This window comes from Gossypium hirsutum, chromosome A04 (genome assembly GCF_007990345.1).
Source record: "Gossypium hirsutum isolate 1008001.06 chromosome A04, Gossypium_hirsutum_v2.1, whole genome shotgun sequence".
NCBI classification, from domain to species: Eukaryota; Viridiplantae; Streptophyta; class Magnoliopsida; order Malvales; family Malvaceae; genus Gossypium; species Gossypium hirsutum.
Window position 1 is genome coordinate 65,447,183 of NC_053427.1, and position 19,010 is coordinate 65,466,192.

The 19,010-nt window shown below is 32.1% G+C and overlaps 1 protein-coding gene across 2 annotated transcripts; it reads left to right on the forward strand.

Annotated features, from left to right (window-relative positions):
* Positions 1 to 1,617: 1,617 nt before the first annotated feature.
* On the forward strand, positions 1,618 to 6,115 carry LOC107931221 (peptidyl-prolyl cis-trans isomerase PASTICCINO1-like). Of its 2 annotated transcripts, none has more exons than XM_041111314.1 (7): positions 1,618 to 2,919; positions 3,017 to 3,116; positions 4,554 to 4,613; positions 4,795 to 4,851; positions 5,012 to 5,080; positions 5,211 to 5,288; positions 5,916 to 6,115. In XM_041111314.1, exons 2-7 carry the CDS (start codon positions 3,099 to 3,101, stop codon positions 5,979 to 5,981), a joined length of 348 nt encoding a protein of 115 aa, XP_040967248.1. In that variant the 5' UTR covers positions 1,618 to 2,919; positions 3,017 to 3,098; the 3' UTR covers positions 5,982 to 6,115. The 2 variants fall into 2 exon arrangements, with proteins under 2 accessions (XP_040967248.1, XP_040967249.1); XM_041111315.1 differs by having other exon boundaries at positions 1,619 to 2,919; positions 5,233 to 5,288.
* Positions 6,116 to 19,010: the final 12,895 nt, after the last annotated feature.

Here is a 19,010-nt window from a genome sequence, read left to right on the forward strand (position 1 = left end):
ATCGAGCATTAGCGGCGCTTTTTTTAAAAACGCCACAAAAAACATTTTATCTGTCCATTTATTATTTAACTGGTTTATTTATATTAATTAAAATACAATTTTTAATTGAATATTTAAATTCTTCAAAAAAAATAATGACACATTGAAAAAATTTGAAATTAAAAACATAGAAAAATATTTATTAAAAATGAAAAAAATTAAAATACTATTATTTAAAATAATTTTAAAGTTTTTTAAGTATATGACTGATTGTTTTTTAAATCATTTTATTTTAGGGTTTAAGGTTTGAGATTTAAGGTTTAATGTCTATGGTTTGGGGGTTTAGGGTTTATGATATAATGTTTATTATTTTGTGATTAGAGTTTTGAGTTTAGGGTTTATGATTTATGATTTAGAGTTTGGTAGTTAGGGTCTTAGCATTTTTGATGGTTTTAGGGGTTAGGCTATTAAGGTTTAAGGGTTAGGGTTTTTGATAAAATGACAAAAAATTAATTTATTTTAGGGTTAGGTAAGCAATAAGACTCTTTTTTAATTACTTTTGTCCCTTGTAATATATATATTTAGGATTTAGGATTTAGGGTATAGGGTATATGTTTATAGTCTATGATTTGGGGTTTGGAGTTTGGTGTTTGGGGTTTAATTTTTAGTGTTTAGGGGTGAATATGGTGAACTACTTAACTTGTGTATCTTGGATTTTTATATAATATAAATCTAAATAAGATAAATATAAATTATTATTTTTTAAAAATATATATATCAAAAAGGGTTAAATCCCGAAAGCATACATGAACAATGGTTTAGTGTGCAATTGTATACATGAATTTTAATTTGATCTAGTTCTTGTAAATTATTAACACAATTATTGATATAACATTATTTTATATTTATATATTGCATACATAAATATTTATATTTATTCAATATAAAAATATATTGATGTATTTATTTTTTAAAATGTGTATGATTAAATCAAAAAATTAAAGTTTCAACTATACATTTAAACTACAATTAAAATTTCACGTCTACAATTACACATTAAACCGAAATTTATATATAATTCTGAGATGTATCTCTATCAAAATTTAGGTTATACATATAATTAAATATCATTTATATAAAAATCTAAACAACTAATGCGGACCATACTTAAAACAATAATGCTTGTATTGCTGTGTCATTTTGTATTTTTTTTAATTCATTGATTCCATTTTATTTCTGTTAAAGTTTCCTTTTGTATTTTATATGTTAATTTAAAAATTATAAAAATCTTCAAAAAAATTAAAAATTTAAAAATTTAAAAATTTAAAAATAAAAAACTGAAAATTTTAATATTTAATATTTTAGTCCATATTTTAGTTAAAAAGTTCAATATTCAAAATAAAAAAATTTCAAAAAATGATAATCTCAGTACAAAAATTTTGAAAGAAAAAAATAAAAAAATATGTTAAAAATGAAAAAAATTAAAATTGAGCAATAATGGAGCTTTTGGACAAAAGCCACGAAAAGTTGAGCTATAGTGGTGATTTTGGTGAAAACGCCGCAAAATGCCATTATTTTTTATACCAAAAAGGGGAAATCAAAATCCCGCTCACTGCCAAAAAATAATTTTTGGTTACCGCTTTACTCCCTCTTCTTCTCATCTCCGTCGTGCGCCCTAAATCCCCCAAATAAAAGTTTGTACTTATTTTTTTTCCATTTTACTCTCAAAATTTTCCCGCAAATTTCCCATTTCCAACAACACCAAGTCAATACACCTACACCAATCACACTTCTTTTTCCTTTTCATTTCACTGCATTGAATTTAGCCACCATAGCTACTCCTTTTCTCTCGATCTATAAGGGTTTCTTTTAATCATAGGCTTTCAAGGGAACGTATAGGTTCCTTTTAATTTTACCGGTTATTTCTATGGCAACGGAAACCCTAGATGACAAGAAACCGGAGGAAGAGGAGGTGATAGATAAAGAAAACGAAGAAAATGGAAGCTCTGCATTTAAACACTGTATCATGCATCTCTAATTTTAGCAGTTGCAGTAGTTTTTCCCTTTTTCAGTTAACAATGCTAGTGTTTTCTTAAGCCGTGGAAACAGTATGATATGGTGAATATTTGATTAAATCGCCTTATAGCCTTGGCCCTTATTCCTTACGTAAAGGGGGAACTAGACTGTCAAAAGCAGGAGTATAAATATGAGTTCAAAGTCGTACTTAATCACTGAACATAAGTAGTTTTTTAACGCAATTGATTTATATATTCTTTCTTTCTTGTCTTCTACATGCCAGGTAAGTGAATTTTGTTAGTTATTTGCTTAAGGAACGTTAGTTTGATTTCTTGTTTATTTGAAATTCAATAAATTTGTTTCACAGTTAGAGCATATCCCTATTTTGAAGGGAATTGTTAGTATTCTGATTCTCAGAATTGATATTTTTGGAAACAACCTACGTTGTAACTCAGCTATTTAAAGGGCTGAATACTGAATAACTTAAAATATATATATAAAAATAAAAACTATTCTCTGCAGTTTCTTCTCTGTTAAAGCTTTAAACTCTTTCTTGTATTGCTGCAACTGCATTTTTATTATTCCATTTTCTTCATTTGAATCTTACAAATTTGCTATTTTGCATAGATAAAGCAAACATCTTGCAACACATGATTATTTTATCTTTAATTAAAGTTAAGTTGTGATTAGAAGCAATTTTTATTTGTTATTATTTTAAGAGTAAAGAAAAAGTTCCGTATCTAGGTGTTGTTGTTATGCTATATTGCTTGGACTTAATTCTTTGTTCTGTACGATTCAATTTGTATTTAGTTTTTATTTAGTGAAGTGCGAGTAGAAGGACTAGAGACACTGGATTATTTGGATAACCTGCAGAACAGAGAGCGGTTCATTGAACAAGGGGATGCAATAACAGTTGAATCAGAAGTTAGTCTAAAATTTTTAAAGCAGGCTTATGTTTTCTGTCTTTTCAATTCAAATTTGTATACATTGTTTTATATTTACCGTTCTTGTTGATGAAAAGGTGGATAAGATATACCTTAGTACGCCAACAAAAATTGCCATCCTGGACCACGAAAGGAAGCGAACATTTGAGTTGCGAAAGGATGGACTTCCCGATGCTGGTGAGTTTATTGTCTTTATAAGCTTCCATCCTAATTTAGAGCACCATGGGTAGGAGATATGAATTAGTTGACGGTCAAAGCTCCATTTTATATGTTGACTCTTTATATAACATAATAAATATGTCCGTTGTGTGTGCATTTTTCTTTTGGATTTGCTTAAAAGAAAGTACCAAAGAAATTATCAATTAAAAAAATTTTAATTGCTTAATTCTTCGTTACAGGTTAGGTTAGTACTGTTTTGAGTCAACTTTTGCATGGCAAATCAAGTGGCCATTAATATTTCATAGCTCGTACCACTAATTATTTAAAAATTTAGTTCATGCAATTATTAATTAATTTAGTATTGAAGTATATTGACCACAAATTTTTTATCATATTTGCTAATTGAAGACTACTTTCCAATAAAGGTTACAAGATTGCAAGTTGAAATTCAATTTTAAAAATAATTACATCAACTTTGTAATTCTTTTGTTTTCCCTTATTATTGACTTTGCCTCTCCAAAACGGTCTTTGGAATATAGTGTTCAAAGCACTCATGAACGCTACCCATTAATATTCCCCGCAGTTGCTTCCAAGCTACCGTACCATGTCCTGAACAAACCTCCATTTTCCATTGCCATGCTTCATTTAATTGTGACCCAACGATGTGAAATAAACGTTCAATAAATTGGCTCTTTTTGTATTTAATTGACAACTTAATCATCCTCAGCCGATATGTTTTCTGTATGAAAACAACATTATATTAATGTGTCACTGTTCTATATTGGAAGCTTTCCACTTTTATGACTTCCACCATGGAGGCTGAAAAAACTTCATACTAGATTAAGTTGTAAGTTGAATCCTTCTATTCACTTTTTCTTTGGAAAATAACTGAATTAATATAAAATAAATATTTTCTAGTAGATTTTCTTACATATCGATAATGAACAAAAGGTGGTTAACGAAAAAAACCCATTTTTCATATGAAGGGTATGGTAATTTTGCATATCTGTTTCTTTGGGTGTTTTAATTGATTACCTCTCCATTCTTATTCTTTCATTTTTTTTTTCATCCTTCCATTTTCTTCTTATAGTATTAAGTCTTGACTTTCATATGCTATTACATTCAAGTTAGGTCCTTCCGCCTATAAACAATTGGTTTTAGGGTGGATGCTTAACATAATATCAAAGCTCAAGTGTGTTCTGTTCTTGCTTTGGTTTACTACCCCTTGTAAGGCTGTCCGCATGTAGGTCGTCATTGAGATAGATGTGAGAGGAAATATTAAGTGGCGTTATCCCACATCTTTAAATTGGGTTTTCTGTAGGCTTATATTCAAGTTAGAACCTTCCAACTATAATTAATTGGTTTTAGGTTAGATAATATAGTTGTTACATTGTCATTGTGCACTAATATTTTGTCATGACAAATAGTGCATCCTAACTCAAATTTTCATTACAGGATTGGACTGGTTTGAAGTTTCAGGAAATAATGAATGAAGCAGAAAAAATTCGAGTGACGGTATGTGGCATATTTTATGTTGCATTCTTCCTAAATAAGCCATTGTCTGGTCGTACACTTTACAGCCCCATCTTCATGTGTATGCTTGCAAGCTGTTGCGGTGATGCACATTAATTGTTTAATTTTTTGTTTTGTTGTGCTGTAAGAATATTAATTTGAATATTTAACCATTGGTCTGCAGGGTAACCAACTCTTCAAAGAGGGAAAATTTAAACTTGCCAAGGCAAAATATGAAAAGGTAGTATGTCAAATATTTTAAACAGATCTTATATGGCTATAGGGTAAGCCTAAATACACTTTATTTAGTAGATGTTCATGTGAAATCAGTGAAAGTGTTTTCTACTGTGGTACATTGAAGTTCATATGTAGCTCAATTCCATGTGTTGCTTTATTTATAGGTGCTTCGGGAGTTCAATCATGTTAATCCACAAACGGATGAGGAAGGAAAAGTGTTTTTAGACACAAGAGTAAGTTTCTTCCTGCCTCGTGGTAATTGAAAGAATTTATCATGTCCTTTGATCTATCAGTTGGTACATGATATTAGATAGCTGTTTCTGGATACTATTAATTTCAACTTTCCTGATTTATTGCATGAAGAATTCTTTATGTCTGAATGTAGCTGCGTGCTTCCTCAAAATGGGAGAATGCAGAAAGTCCATTGACGCATGTAATAAGGTTTGTTATAACTTCAAATTGAAACTCTTTATCTTTCTTTCTTCCATTAGGAAGAAATTTTTGTGATTTTATTGGTGTTCATGTGAAGAGATGCACATTATTATCATAAATAACCAAAGGTAAAATATCATCTTTCATGCAAGAGTTAAAAGGATATTCAAATTAATCAGATTGTTACCAAAATAATGTGGCGATTGGTTTCTCAACTTCACAAGGAAAATTTTGTGTACATCTAATTTTGAGGTTTAAAGTTGAACTCAGGGAAGAAATAAAGATAAAACAACCAACATAGTGGATCAGGAAAATGCTTGCCATAAGCTGCTTTCTGTTTGACTTGTTTACGTATCTAAATAATAGATTGTTTGAGGATAGGCCATGGATTTGGTGATATTTTTTATTTAAACTATGTAGGTTTTAGATGCAGCGCTTATACATGCAAAGGCACATGATTAATTACATGATCAATGACTTTTGTCGAAACAAATTCTAATTCTTGCTTTATGGTGGCATTATTAAAAATTTATCTTTCCATATCATAATTCAAAGAGATCAGATAATGTGCTTTGACATATGTGGCTTTGAGGGTTGTATAAGTGATTTCCTTACTGGCCTGACTTTGGCTTACAGGTGCATACTTTGGCTTTCTGTTCCGGTGTTTTGGATTCTTTGGTGGTTGAATTGAAAGCATCATAGGACTTCTCTAAGTTATATGCAGGCATTGCAATGTTTTGGCTTCATCTAAGCTTGAACCAACCCTCTGTTGTATATTGTTTCTTCTTCTTTTCTGATCTTTTTCCTTTGATTAATGAGAGGTGATGATGATTTGGTATTCTTTTCTCACCAGAATGAATTTTGTTTTAGAAATAGTAATACTTTGTGTTTTTTTATGTATTAATTACATATTGAATCGATGTTTATGTATTAAATTTAAATTCATGAATTTTTATATTAGTTTTAAAGTTAAAGTTTTAATAGAAAATTTAATTTAATTAATATTTTTTATTTATCCTTAAAAGTATATAGTTTAAAGTTTAAATTTCAAAAATTAAACATAATATAATATTTATCATATAAATAAATATTATTTAAATTAAAATAATTTTTTTAAAGGTCATGTTCTTTAGTGGCGTTTGTGGCAAAAGCGTCGTTAAAGGTCTGTTCTATAGCGGCGTTTGTGAGAACAGTGCCGCTAAAGGTCATGGTCTTTAGTTGCATTTTTGGGAAAGCACCGTTAAAGGTCATGTTCTTTAGCGGCGATTTTTTTCATAAACGCCACAAAATGTTAGCAGCTTTTTTTGCGGCGTTCGCTTATAAGGGCCGCTATAGGCCCAAAAAACGCCGCTAAAAACCTGTTTTGCTGTAGTGTTTCTCTTACGTGTCTCATCTCCACACATGACTTTGTAATAATATCCACCTTGAAAGTCCTAATGTCCACATCCTAAGCCAATCTTTGGTTGACACATTTTGAAATAACCACCGACTCTTTAATCAAATACTCATATATAAAAAAATTTAACATCTCAACTGGACCTTGTTGTAGGGTCATCAAAGATGTAATTTGGATGTTAGTCCTCAAACTTAATGGTTAGAAAATAAATTGGATTCCTCAACTCAATAGTCTTTCCTTAAAAAATAACCATACATTCAAACCAATTTAAGTCTTCTTCGAAGGAGTATTTAGTGTATCCACGATTATAGAGACGACATAATGCTAAGGCTTTAGTATCGAAGGCAACATGACATTGGGGACCTTCAGGAAGTGCTATGAGTCAATAGAAGGGAGTTGGGTTTTTTCCATAGACTCGAGATTTAAATGGAAAATATCATAAGAAGCAAAATACGAAAAAACTATCCATTCCCTATAAGTATAGCATACCAACATATTTCACATCTCGGGAATGACTTTAGTATAATGTTTGCCTTTGATGATGCTTTCCATGAGATATTAGCAACCCAAGGCATGTATCAGACACCGGTACACTTGTGTGATCCATCATGTTCAAATGAGGTCATTTGACCTAACCAGACTAGCTCGTTGCTTAGAGAGATTGAAGGCCTATCTACAAAGCATAGCAAATATGGAATGTAATCTTCAAAGATATGCAATCTTAGATATGATATGTAATCTTAAAGATTTGATTTTATAGATAACTTTTAATCTTAGACGTTGATGTACTTTAATCTATACCATTGAATTTAGGGAGGCTCAACTATAAATAGAGGCCTCTCCCCCTCATTGTAAATCACTTCAGTTTTGAGTAATAGAATTCTTGATAGCATTCACTCAAACATTCTCTTTGTGCTTTTGCTTTTCTATGGCTTTGTTCTTATATTTCATGTAACACCCCTAACCCGAATCTGTCGCCGGAACGGGGTTACAGAGTATTACCAGAGTTTATGGATCAAGTAACAGACATTTCATAAACGTTTAGCATTCATATCAGATTTTGATCAAATTTAATCATACAGTCCCTTACATGAGCCCTCGAGGCCCAAATCATTTATTAGAATCAGGTCGGGACTAAACCGGGTACTCAAAATTTTTTTTTATATTAAAATTTCACCAAGGTGCAGGGGTCACACGCCCGTGTGGTCAGGCCGTGTGTCTCACACTGTCAAGAGATATACATCCGTCTCTCTACCTATGTGGACAAAAATAGGCTATTTTTCAAGCCACATTTCTCACCCCATTTGTCATCAACCTAACTTAACACTTTTAGACATAAACAACCCATATCATAGCACTCAAATCAAGCTAAAACCAAGTTTTATACATGTATTATCATCACATATACTCTAGTATTCAAACTTATCAAATTGACCGAAATCACTTATATGCCTACTTGTACTAAGTATTAACATACCTATTATCTCGACATGTCACACTTGAGTTTAATACTCATATCAACTTACATAATTTCCTTGTTTCAACATATCAAAGATAATCATATATATACAGGTCATGATACATATCATTCTCTTACTGTTTCTTCATAAACATATATCATTCATTTCATTATATCAATATTTCATGTACCATAATTTCTATGTATTTCATGTATATTTATTTTGGTAATAGTTCATATCGAACTTAACATTAATCAAATTCCATGTACATAAACTCTCCACACCATGTGCCCATATAACATGTACAAATCATTATATATATTTCAGGCATATACGGGTAATAGTTCATTTCGTACTCATATTGTTTCATATCATAATTTTGCCCGTAGAATCATTTAAAATATCGATGGATACACTTATTTCAGATCAATACTAAAAATAACCATAAGTCTTTCAATATTAATTCCATATGTCACTTACCAAGTCTTTCTGAATTGGAGAACGACTTACGGATATGAGTACATCGTTTTCCTTGTTCCATAGTCCAATTATGGTCTTACACATTCATTGCCATGGCCCTACCATGGTCTTACATTCGTAGTGCCATAACTCAATTATCGTATTATCATTAGAATGCCATAGCCTAGCTATGGTCTTACATATAAATACTGCCATAGTCCATCCATGGTCTCACATTGCCATAACCCGGCTATGGTCTTTTCATTAAAATTCCATAACCCAGCTATGGTCTAACATATAAACACTGGCATGGTCCAACCATGGTCTTATCCTTCAATTCATCCTTTGCCATAAAACGATTCTACCCAATCTTGTGTTCCGTTCACTTTGATTTCATAATTTTAACCATAATAATTTTATTTTCTACAAATAATATGAATAAATACATATTAACATTCATCAATTTAACATATAATATTAAAATATAACCATACGAACTTACCTGACTAAATTGTAGAAATACCAAGATTCAGGGGCATTTTGAAAATTCTCCATTTTCCTCGATTTCCCACCCGATCTTAATCTAAATTACTAATTTCATTCAAATTATTAATTTAGACAATAAAACAATTCATTTCATGTAATTTGGTTGTTTTTGACATTTTAATAAAATTGCCCTTAAGTTGTACTTTTATTTAATTTAGTCCCTGAGCCAAAAACATGCAAAATTAGCCATTTTTAATCTAAACCCATGTAGCTGAATATTCATATATATTTTATTCCTCCTCCTCTCCATTTCACTCTTAATGTATATAACTTGCTTATATGTAACATTATCTATTATTTCACTATTTACTTATATAAAATGTTCATTCAAAGATGTCCACTTGAGTCATAGTAACTAAATTATTTATATCTTGAGTTACAGAATTCCAAATTAAGATCCGCTTGATGTTTTTGAAACTAGACTCAAATATATTTATACCATAAAAATTTCAGTATTTATAGTTTAGCCAATAAGTACGGTAAAATCTTCAAATTTATCCCTGTTCTGCTATTTGGCAGCTTTGACCTTTCTTTATTAAAAATTAATTATCTCTTAGTACGGACTTTGGATGATGTTTAAGTTTGTTTCTATTAAAAATAGACTAATTTAAGAATTTAAACATGTAAATTTAAACCCATAATCATTTTGTTTACAATTTTTTGATGATTTTTCAAAGTCAGAATAGGGGAACCCAAAATCAATTTGACCTTGTCTCACAAAAATTCATATATCTCATAATATGAAATTCTTTTGCTTACAAAATTTCTTATATGTAAAACGAGACTCAATAGTATTTAATTTAATACTTTAATTAACCTCTAATTCAATTTATAATTTTTTTGGTGAATTTTCAAATTTAAACTACTGCTGTTGTCCAAAACTGTTTTAATGCAAAATGTTGGTAACTAAGTATTTCCCATCACTTTATCTTACTTTCCTTCACTAACATATCAAGAACATAGAATGTTATAAAAGAAAACTCTACTTTAACACAATTTTCATGCTTTTTCAATAATATCGAAATTAAAAATATATTGAAATCTTGATGTTCTTACCTAGTCCTATTCATTTCAATCTTTAATTAATTTTCTCTCTCCTCCAGCTTCTATTTCTTGAATCCAACTTGATATTCTAGCTCCCCATAGTATCCTTATTATTTTTCTCTCTTGGTAGCTATGGAAATTCTTTTGATTTCTAAGTGAAAATGGTAAATTTTTTATAAAAGGACCAAATTGTAAAGAAAAGAAAAATTCTTTCTTTCCTTTCTCTTCTCACGTTGGTGGCATGGGAAAGATGAAGAGAGTTCTTCATCTTTCTTTCTTTATATACTAAATAAAATAATAATAAAATATAATTAAAAATCAAATCAAAATATTAATAAACTGATATTTATTTATTAATCTAAAATATCACCAACATCATCGTTGCTTTCTAGAGTTCTCTCTCTTCTAATTGACCATTTTTCCCTTTATGATCTTTTAAAATTCCATCCTTAAGTCATCACTTAATTTGGTAAAATTACAATTTAGTCCCTCATAATTCTTCACCTATTCAATTTGGTCCTAATTTATCCATTTTCATTAGTTTCTAGATCATTCCTCCCTTAAAATATTTGCAATATTGGTCCTTTAACTTTTTTATATTTACACTTTAACCTCGCAAGTTTTGAGTATTTACTCTTGGGCAAGAAAATTTTTTTCACTTTTGTAATTTAGTCCTTTCTTGAATTAATATATCATAATATACTTACCAATGCTGTCATAACTCAAAATTTCCTTTTTTGTCACTTTATTTCCTTATTTTACTATATCTAGGATAATATCTTACTTTCTTACTGTAGAAATTTTCAGGGTATTACCTTTCAAGTTTGTTCATCTTTGAATTGCTTCCACTTTGCATTAGTGCCTTAGAAGAATTCTATTTGAATCCTCAATTGTTGGGAGTTAGGTTGACTTAGGTGTTTTTGAAGCGAAGAATTCGCCAAAGGTTGCACGGATTGCGAGACTAAAGTTCTAGCCCCTTGACAGTTAGTATTCGAGCCAGTGTTGCGAATGCACCATTGAAGGATGTCAAAAGAAGTTGCCGAACAAGTTGATCCAATAGAGACTCATGGAGGGCCAGCAAAGCTAGCCGTTCGAGGGATATGCCATCGACATTGGAAAGATGAGTGGTCAATCTCTAGAAGTCCACTAGGGACATAAAGGAAACTCTCGAGATGATAGGGACGCATCGAGGAGTTTGGCTCGGAGAAGGAGCAACTCAAGGAACATGTGGACGAGGCCCTTAGTTCCAACTTAGATACATTGCAAGCTCTCCTCAACACCACTGTGGCTAAGCTGACCAAAAAGAATGAGACTCTTAAAGCTATTATGATGGAAATAAGGGCAGATAACGAAGCCATAGTGGCGAAGTTACACATAAAGATTGAGGAGTTTGAGGGTGAGCTTGTTTTGTGTTGTGTTGCTATAGGTAAAAGATGTTGGGTGGAATACCAAGCCATAAGGTTGACGCTCCCAAACCAAAGAATTTCAAGGGGGCAAGGTCTACAATAAAGGTGGACAACTTCTTATGGGAGATTGAGCAATACTTCTGTGCCGTGGGCATCAAGGATGATAATACTGAGGTAAACACAACTTCTTTGTATCTCACTGATGTTGCTTTCTTATTGTAGTGTCGTAGGCCTACAGATTTGAGACATGGTGGAATTAGAATTGGGACTTGAGAGGAGTTTCAAAAGGAGTTCAAAACATAGTTTTACCCAGAATATGCTGAGAAGGAGGCTTGGGTTAAGTTGCGTCGATTTTCGAAACAAGGCACAATAAGGGAGTACGTGAAATAATTTAGTGAGTTGATGTTGCAAATCACTCATCTAACTGAAGATGAGGAATTCTTCTTTTTCATGGATGGATTGAAGCCGTAGCTTAAGCAAGAATTGGAATGTTGGGGGGTCGAAAAACTCTCCAAAGCCATGACTGTTGCTGAATTGCTTCTTGATCTAAATGTCAAGAAGTCGGAAAAGTATGAGTCTTCCAAGCCAAAATTAAAGCCAAAGGGCAATGGTGGGGTAGATAAAGATAAGGTGAAAAAGAATGGCAAGACCCAAAAAGCTAAGCAAGACAACCCATGGGAGAAGAAGGGCCCAATATGTTGCTATCTTTGTTAATGCCCGTATATGGTAAAGGACTTCCCTAAGAAAATCAAGTTCTCTACTATTAATGGGAATGATGAGCAAGAACAAGCAACAAAGAATCTTGGTTTAATACTAGGGGGTGTCGACGATAAGACAAGTCATAGGCTAATATTTGTGGACATCATGGTGGCTGGCAGATGATTGAATGTACTTTTTGAGACAGGTGCATCAGATTTGTTCATGTCTAAAAAGACTGCTCGTAAACTTGGTCTCAAGATCCAGAATGAATCAGGTTGGACCAAGACGGTAAACTCAGAAAGTGTTCTAATAAAGGGTGTGACAAAAGGAGTGGATCTCCAACTTGGCGATTAGATCAGTAAGGCATCCATTAAGGTAATACCATTTGATGACTATGACTTTGTGGTTGGATAAAGTTTCCTTGACCGAATTTATGCATCTATTTTTCCTTATCGTAATTACACGATGATTTTAGATTCGAACCATCAATGTATGGTGAGAATGAAAAGGAAAGGAGGCATGGTGGGAAAAACATTGTTGATGATCCAATTTGCTACAGGAGTACATAGAGATGAAGTCTCCTATTTAGCCACCTTAAAAGTTGATGAAGCTGTGAAACCCGTGGATGATATTCCAAAAGAAGTGAGATAGTTACTTCAATATTTTCAAGATGTGATGAAAGCAAAGTTGCCACCTAAGAAGGAGGTGGATAACTGGATCGAATTGATGCCCAATTCTGAGCTACCAGCTAAGGCTTTTTATCAGATGTATTCGCCTAAGTTGGAAGAATTACAGAAATATTTGAAGGAGCTTTTAGATATCAGGTTCATTAGACCGTCTAAAGCCCTATTTGGAGCACCGATGTTGTGTCAAAAGAAGCATGATATGTCTTTAAGATTGTGCATCGATTATCAGGCCTTAAACAAGATTATTAAGAAGAACAAGTACCATATTCCCCTTATTGTAGATTTATTTGATTAGCTTGGTAGTGCGAGATGGTTTACTAAGTTAGATTTGAGATTAGGGTACCATCAAGTTCGAATAGCCGAGAGACAAGCCAAAGATAGCTTGTGTGATTCGGTATGGTTCATAAGAGTTCCTTGTGATGCCCTTCGAACTCACGAATGCTCCAGCCATATTTTGCAGCCTAATAAATAAGGCATTTCAACCTTTCCTAAATCATTTTGTGGTTGTTCACCTTGATGATATTGTGGTGTACAATAAGTCGCTTAGGGAGCATGTGGAACATTTGAGGGAGGCGTTCCAAACCTTACAAGAGAATGAGGTATATGTCAAAGAGAAGAAATGCATATTTTCCCAACAATAGGTACCATTTCTAGGCCACATTGTGGGAGGTGGCAAGATCTGGATGGATGAAAGTTAGATTTGGGCCATTGTTGACACCTATTGGGAAATGTGCCCATATTGTAGTAAACATGTAATTATTTTCTATTTATTTGAACGATGAATAAATAAATAAAGTTAATTTCACATTTCACTATCATGTCTTTTGTATTTATGTCTTTTATATTTTGCATGCATAGAGAAATTGTGACAAGCAAATATTAGCTCGTTAATTATCTAAAGTTCAAACTAAAGATAAGTGGCATTGTAAAGAACGTTTACATTGCAAGAAAGACAACGTACTTCAGTAGATAATCTAAATAGGTCTGTAATCCCATAAAAGAATCAAAATGAGCATTTGATTCAAATACTGAGAAGGATTATTATGTTGTCTAGAATTCCAATTGGAGAGACGGTTAGTCTTGGCTATCAGAGCAGTTGACTCCACGAGTAAAGACATAGATATATTCATTGGTAGAATGATACATTGGACTGGACCCAAGATGAATTAATTCTAAATCAATTTTTGAATTAATTCACTTGTGACATTCATGGTGTGATTTACCTAAATCTTGAGTTAGTCATTGACCATGTATATGCAACTCATGTGCCTTAATATAAGTGGATCTTTATGCTCTAAAGATGATCGAGCCCACAGCCGGTATATTAGGTACATGACTTGTGTATGGCATGGCCTTACTAGCAACAGTGGAATTCATAGCTCAATGGAAGAGTTAATGATATTCTCTCATTGGCATTGTGGGGATTGATAAATATGGAATGTGGCCACAGCTTGCTTGTTCTCGAACAAGTAATTTATCAAATTCATTTGTTGACGGTGATCATATTAATCATTAAGAAGACACAATGGTGACAATGAGATAAAATAAGATTGTATTGAGTGAATGGATTTAACTCAAAGGAATCAAGGATATCATATGAGGGTAACACACATATGATGAGGTCATTAGACAAAGCAGTTGGATGAATTGCTTTAATAAAGAGTATAATAAGGAGGTTTCAATCATGGTACTTCTTGTGGGCTGACTCCATGATTAAGTAATCGCAAATTATTGGAATGATGCTTCTGGAGATAATTGCAATCACTACAGCCTAATTGGATATGTCATATTGGTCCCTCCACTAGCTTAGCAAAAGCTCAATTGGACTGCATTTGGACCAAAAGAAAATTCTACGACTTTGGGAATAATTTAATTGAGTCAATTTATTTGATGTGGAAATAAATTAAGTTGTCGTGAGAATTGTTCAATTAAAGAATTTGATTAAAGAATTTTCTTGAAAAATCAATTTTGGAAAATCTAAGTGATTTTTGAAAAAATTAATTTTGATCAAGTAAAATTAAATTAATCAAATCAATTAAAATTAATATGATATTTTTTAAATTTATTTTTCAAGTCAGACAATTGGCCCAATAGGTAATTGAACTTGAAAATTGGACCTAAGATCGCAAATTAGGTCTAGGAGCCCAAAATCAATACCAAGATCCAAAAACTAGTCGAACCGGGCCCAATATGTGAAACCGGACTGACGGTCCAATCGGTGGCTAGACCAGATTGGTCGAGTCATCACTAACCCAGACCGAACTGGTAGCAGACGAACCGGTTCAGGGTTCTGTAAGGGTGTCGCACATGCACCACTAGATACGGCGATGCCGGTGCCTGCAACAGCGACGTCCTGGTGGTCGGCGACGGTTGGTCATTAGTGGTTGAGCAGTAAAAGAGTTACATTCTTACTGGGACTCTACCAGAGAATTTGATTTCATATTAATTATTCCAAAAATAATATTATTTTAATAATTTAATATTAAATTAAATTTAATAATTATCTTAATAGTAATATATTAGTTTAATATTAAAGTGATTATTTTAATATTAAATTAAATTTAATGTTTATCTTGTAGATTCTATTATTTTAATAAGATTTAATATTAAATTAATATAATATTTAAGTGATTGAGTTTAATCATAGTTGAACACTCTAAACTTTCCATATATAAAGAGAGCATTGGGTCATTATTTACACATACTTGAATTCAAAAGAAAAGTTGTAGAGAGAAAATTCTCTAAAGAGATTATTCTAAGAAATTTCTAGAGATATTTTTTTGATTTACAACTTGACCCAAAAGTTTAAAAAAATTGCAAAATTACCCACTAGTAATTTTTGTGAAAATTTTTCTGATTTGAAGTGAGCCCACACTCGGCAGACGTGAGCTTGGTGATAGCGGAGAAGACTACTCGATCGAAGCGTTTATCCTAGACGAATTGAAAAGTTACAATTTTGATTAAGTGTTTATTACTTTAGATATCATAATCAAGATTTTGTTTTGAAAAAAAATTAAAATTTTAGTTTTTCCCTAAATTTATTTTTCGTTGTGTTTTTCAAACCCATTTTTCCACCACCACCAACTAGGGTGACATAGTTGCAGTCTTTCCTTTGGTTGGCTGTAACAACCTATTTTTCAGTGGTGTTTGAAATGATAGATCCGGGACCACAATTTCGACCATTAAGTCGATATTTTATTTACTATTTATTATTTATAGAGCTTTTATAATATCGTATCAAAATTTGGTTAGGTAATTTTACCGTTTAGATAGTTAATTAAGACAAAAGGACTAAATATAAATAGATGAAAAAGTTAACTGTCATTAACCTAAAGGAGTTAATTCATTATGGGAACATGATTTGAGGCATTAAAAAGGTAATTAGACCATCACATATTTGAGTGGACGATTATGGGCAAGTAATTGTTAAGTTTATATATTTAATTAAGGGTACATAAGTAATTAAGTAATTAAAAACATTAACAAAAGAAAACAAAAAAAAATTAGCTTCTTCTTCCTTCGATTTCTTTTGCCAGAAATTTAGAAGGAAATAGCCATTGTAGAGCTTGAACATTCGATTAACTATGCTGCTTGCATGTAAGTGAATTTTCCTTTTGTTTCTATAGTAAAATTTATGTTTTTGAGATCGTTGTAGCTTAATCTAGCTAGCCTAGGAACTAATTCATAAAACTGTTAAAACTTTAAGGACTTATTATGAATGAATTATATGTGTTGTTGAAGTTGATGGTAGTTTTAAAGGATTATTAGTTAAATGGAACTATCTTACAAAGAAAATTTTAGTGATTTTATTGTTGAAGGATTTAATTGTTTAAATGGTAAAATCACATTAAATTCTTCCGAAATTATGAGCAATATAGGTTGTGCAAGAATCATAAAGAATTCGATCAGTTTAACTTTGTGTATAATTGTGTTAAAATGAAAGTTTTGAGTTTAGGGTCTAGTTTGCAAAAAGGTAAAAAGTTGGGGTGAATGTGTAAAATATTATTCATGAATTAATTACATGTTTTGAAGTGTTTTATGTTGTTTTTATTGGATAATTAAAATTTTAATTATTATATTTAGACCAAGAAACGGTTAGATCGGTCAATAATCGTGGGAAGGGAAAAGTAGTCGAAGAATCGTCATCGGACACTGATAATTATTACACAGGTAAGTTCTTATGATATTTAATTTCGTTATAATTAAATTCCTTAATATTTATTGTACTCTAATAGATGTAGTGTTTATAATTATTGGATGTTGATTTGTAGAGATTAATGATGAAATTGAGTTGTATTGGATATATAATATCGAACCATGAGTCTAGTAGGCTTCGTGTCGGTGGATTGTAACAAGCCTTGCGCCTAGCAGGCTTTGTACTGGTGTAACTGTTACAAGAAACTTGTATGGAAGGTACTATTTCAAGTAACCAACGAATTTAAGAACGTTTTACGATCTTATAATTTTATATATGGTGTGTCAGTTCATGACTTGGTGATTTTAAAAGATGCGGATTTTATAGATTAAATTATCTTGGTTGTTTGAGAAGGGGAATTATGATCATTGACCTCATGATACATTGTTACATAGATGTATTTAAATTTACGAGTATAACAAGTTAACTTCAAGAACTTACTAAGCTTTACTCGAGCTTACTTCGTTCCATTTTATTTTGTAGGTCTAATAAACCGTAATTTATACATATTTTTATCCCATGCTTAGCCCATTTATGAATGGTTTCTCTTTAGATTTGGCGAATTCGATGCTCATAATCCTTTAATTTCATATTTTATACTTAGGAGAGCATAGGAGAGTAAAAAGAGCGAGAAACGGGTCGAAAACGGAGAAAATGGACCTACATGGGAAATCAGCATGGCTTGGACTTCCTCACACGGGCGTGTCGCACAGTTGTGTCCATTTGGAATGATTGAAGCACGACTTACATGGGTAGACTACACGCCCGTACCTATTCAACAGCCTTGACCACGGGCTGGAGCAATCGCACACGGGCTTGTCCCTGCCGAGCCCAAGTATAGTCCTATTTGGAAAAGGCCAATTTTTAGGGCTCTTAGGCATCCAAAAGCCTATTTAAACACCTGAGGAGGCACTTAAGAGGGGGACGCAGAGTAGGAAGTAAGAAATTACTTAAGGAAAGCCGATTGATCCATCTCAGAAGCCGGATTCATCATCAAGACTGAAGATCTCCCTTCAAGTTCCTTCAGGAGTTTTGAGTTTTCTTATGTTTTGTTATCTTTATGCTTTTGAGATGTTTTCTTTCATAAGTATGAACTAAACCCCCTAAATACCTAAGGGGAATGAAACCTAAGACGGATCTTGTTATTATTATCTGAATTGTATGATAAATATTTGACTTGTTCTTAATTATGTGTTCTTAATTCTTGTTTTGATATTCCAGGATATTGATTCAAGTTAAGCTCTTATTCAGAGGAGGAATAGACCCTGTCTAAGAGTAAATTTGTCATAATTAAGCGGAGTTGATTGCACGCCTAGAGATAAGGTGATAAGATTTTGTCGGACTAGGGTGAAACCTAATAAGGGAATCCATAGATCGAGTTAATGCAATTCTAGGGTGTTAATTAGAAAGAGATTTCAATTATTCAAACTAGGGTTAGATGTTATTAGTCTCAAGAGAGATAAAAATATAACTTAGGGATTTCTACGGATCAAGTCAAATGAATAAATCATCTGATTCAGAGTCAAATAACAAGTGAAGTGTAGTTGGATTTTTCCTTAGGTATTGTCTTAATCAATCGAATTTTCCCATAAGTATTTTCCCAAATTTTCTTTCTGTGCATTCTTAGTTAGTAATTAGTTTAGATAACCAAACCTCTTAATTTTTAGGCTAGATAATAAAAAGGAAGTAAATACTAGTACTCGTAGGTCCTTTGGGTTCGACAATCCGGTCTTGTTGAACTATACTACTGTTCGATAGGTACACTTGCCTTAATCGTGATAATAAGTTAGTCTCAAGACTTTCATAAATGTTTAAAACCTATCACGAATATCATGCATCA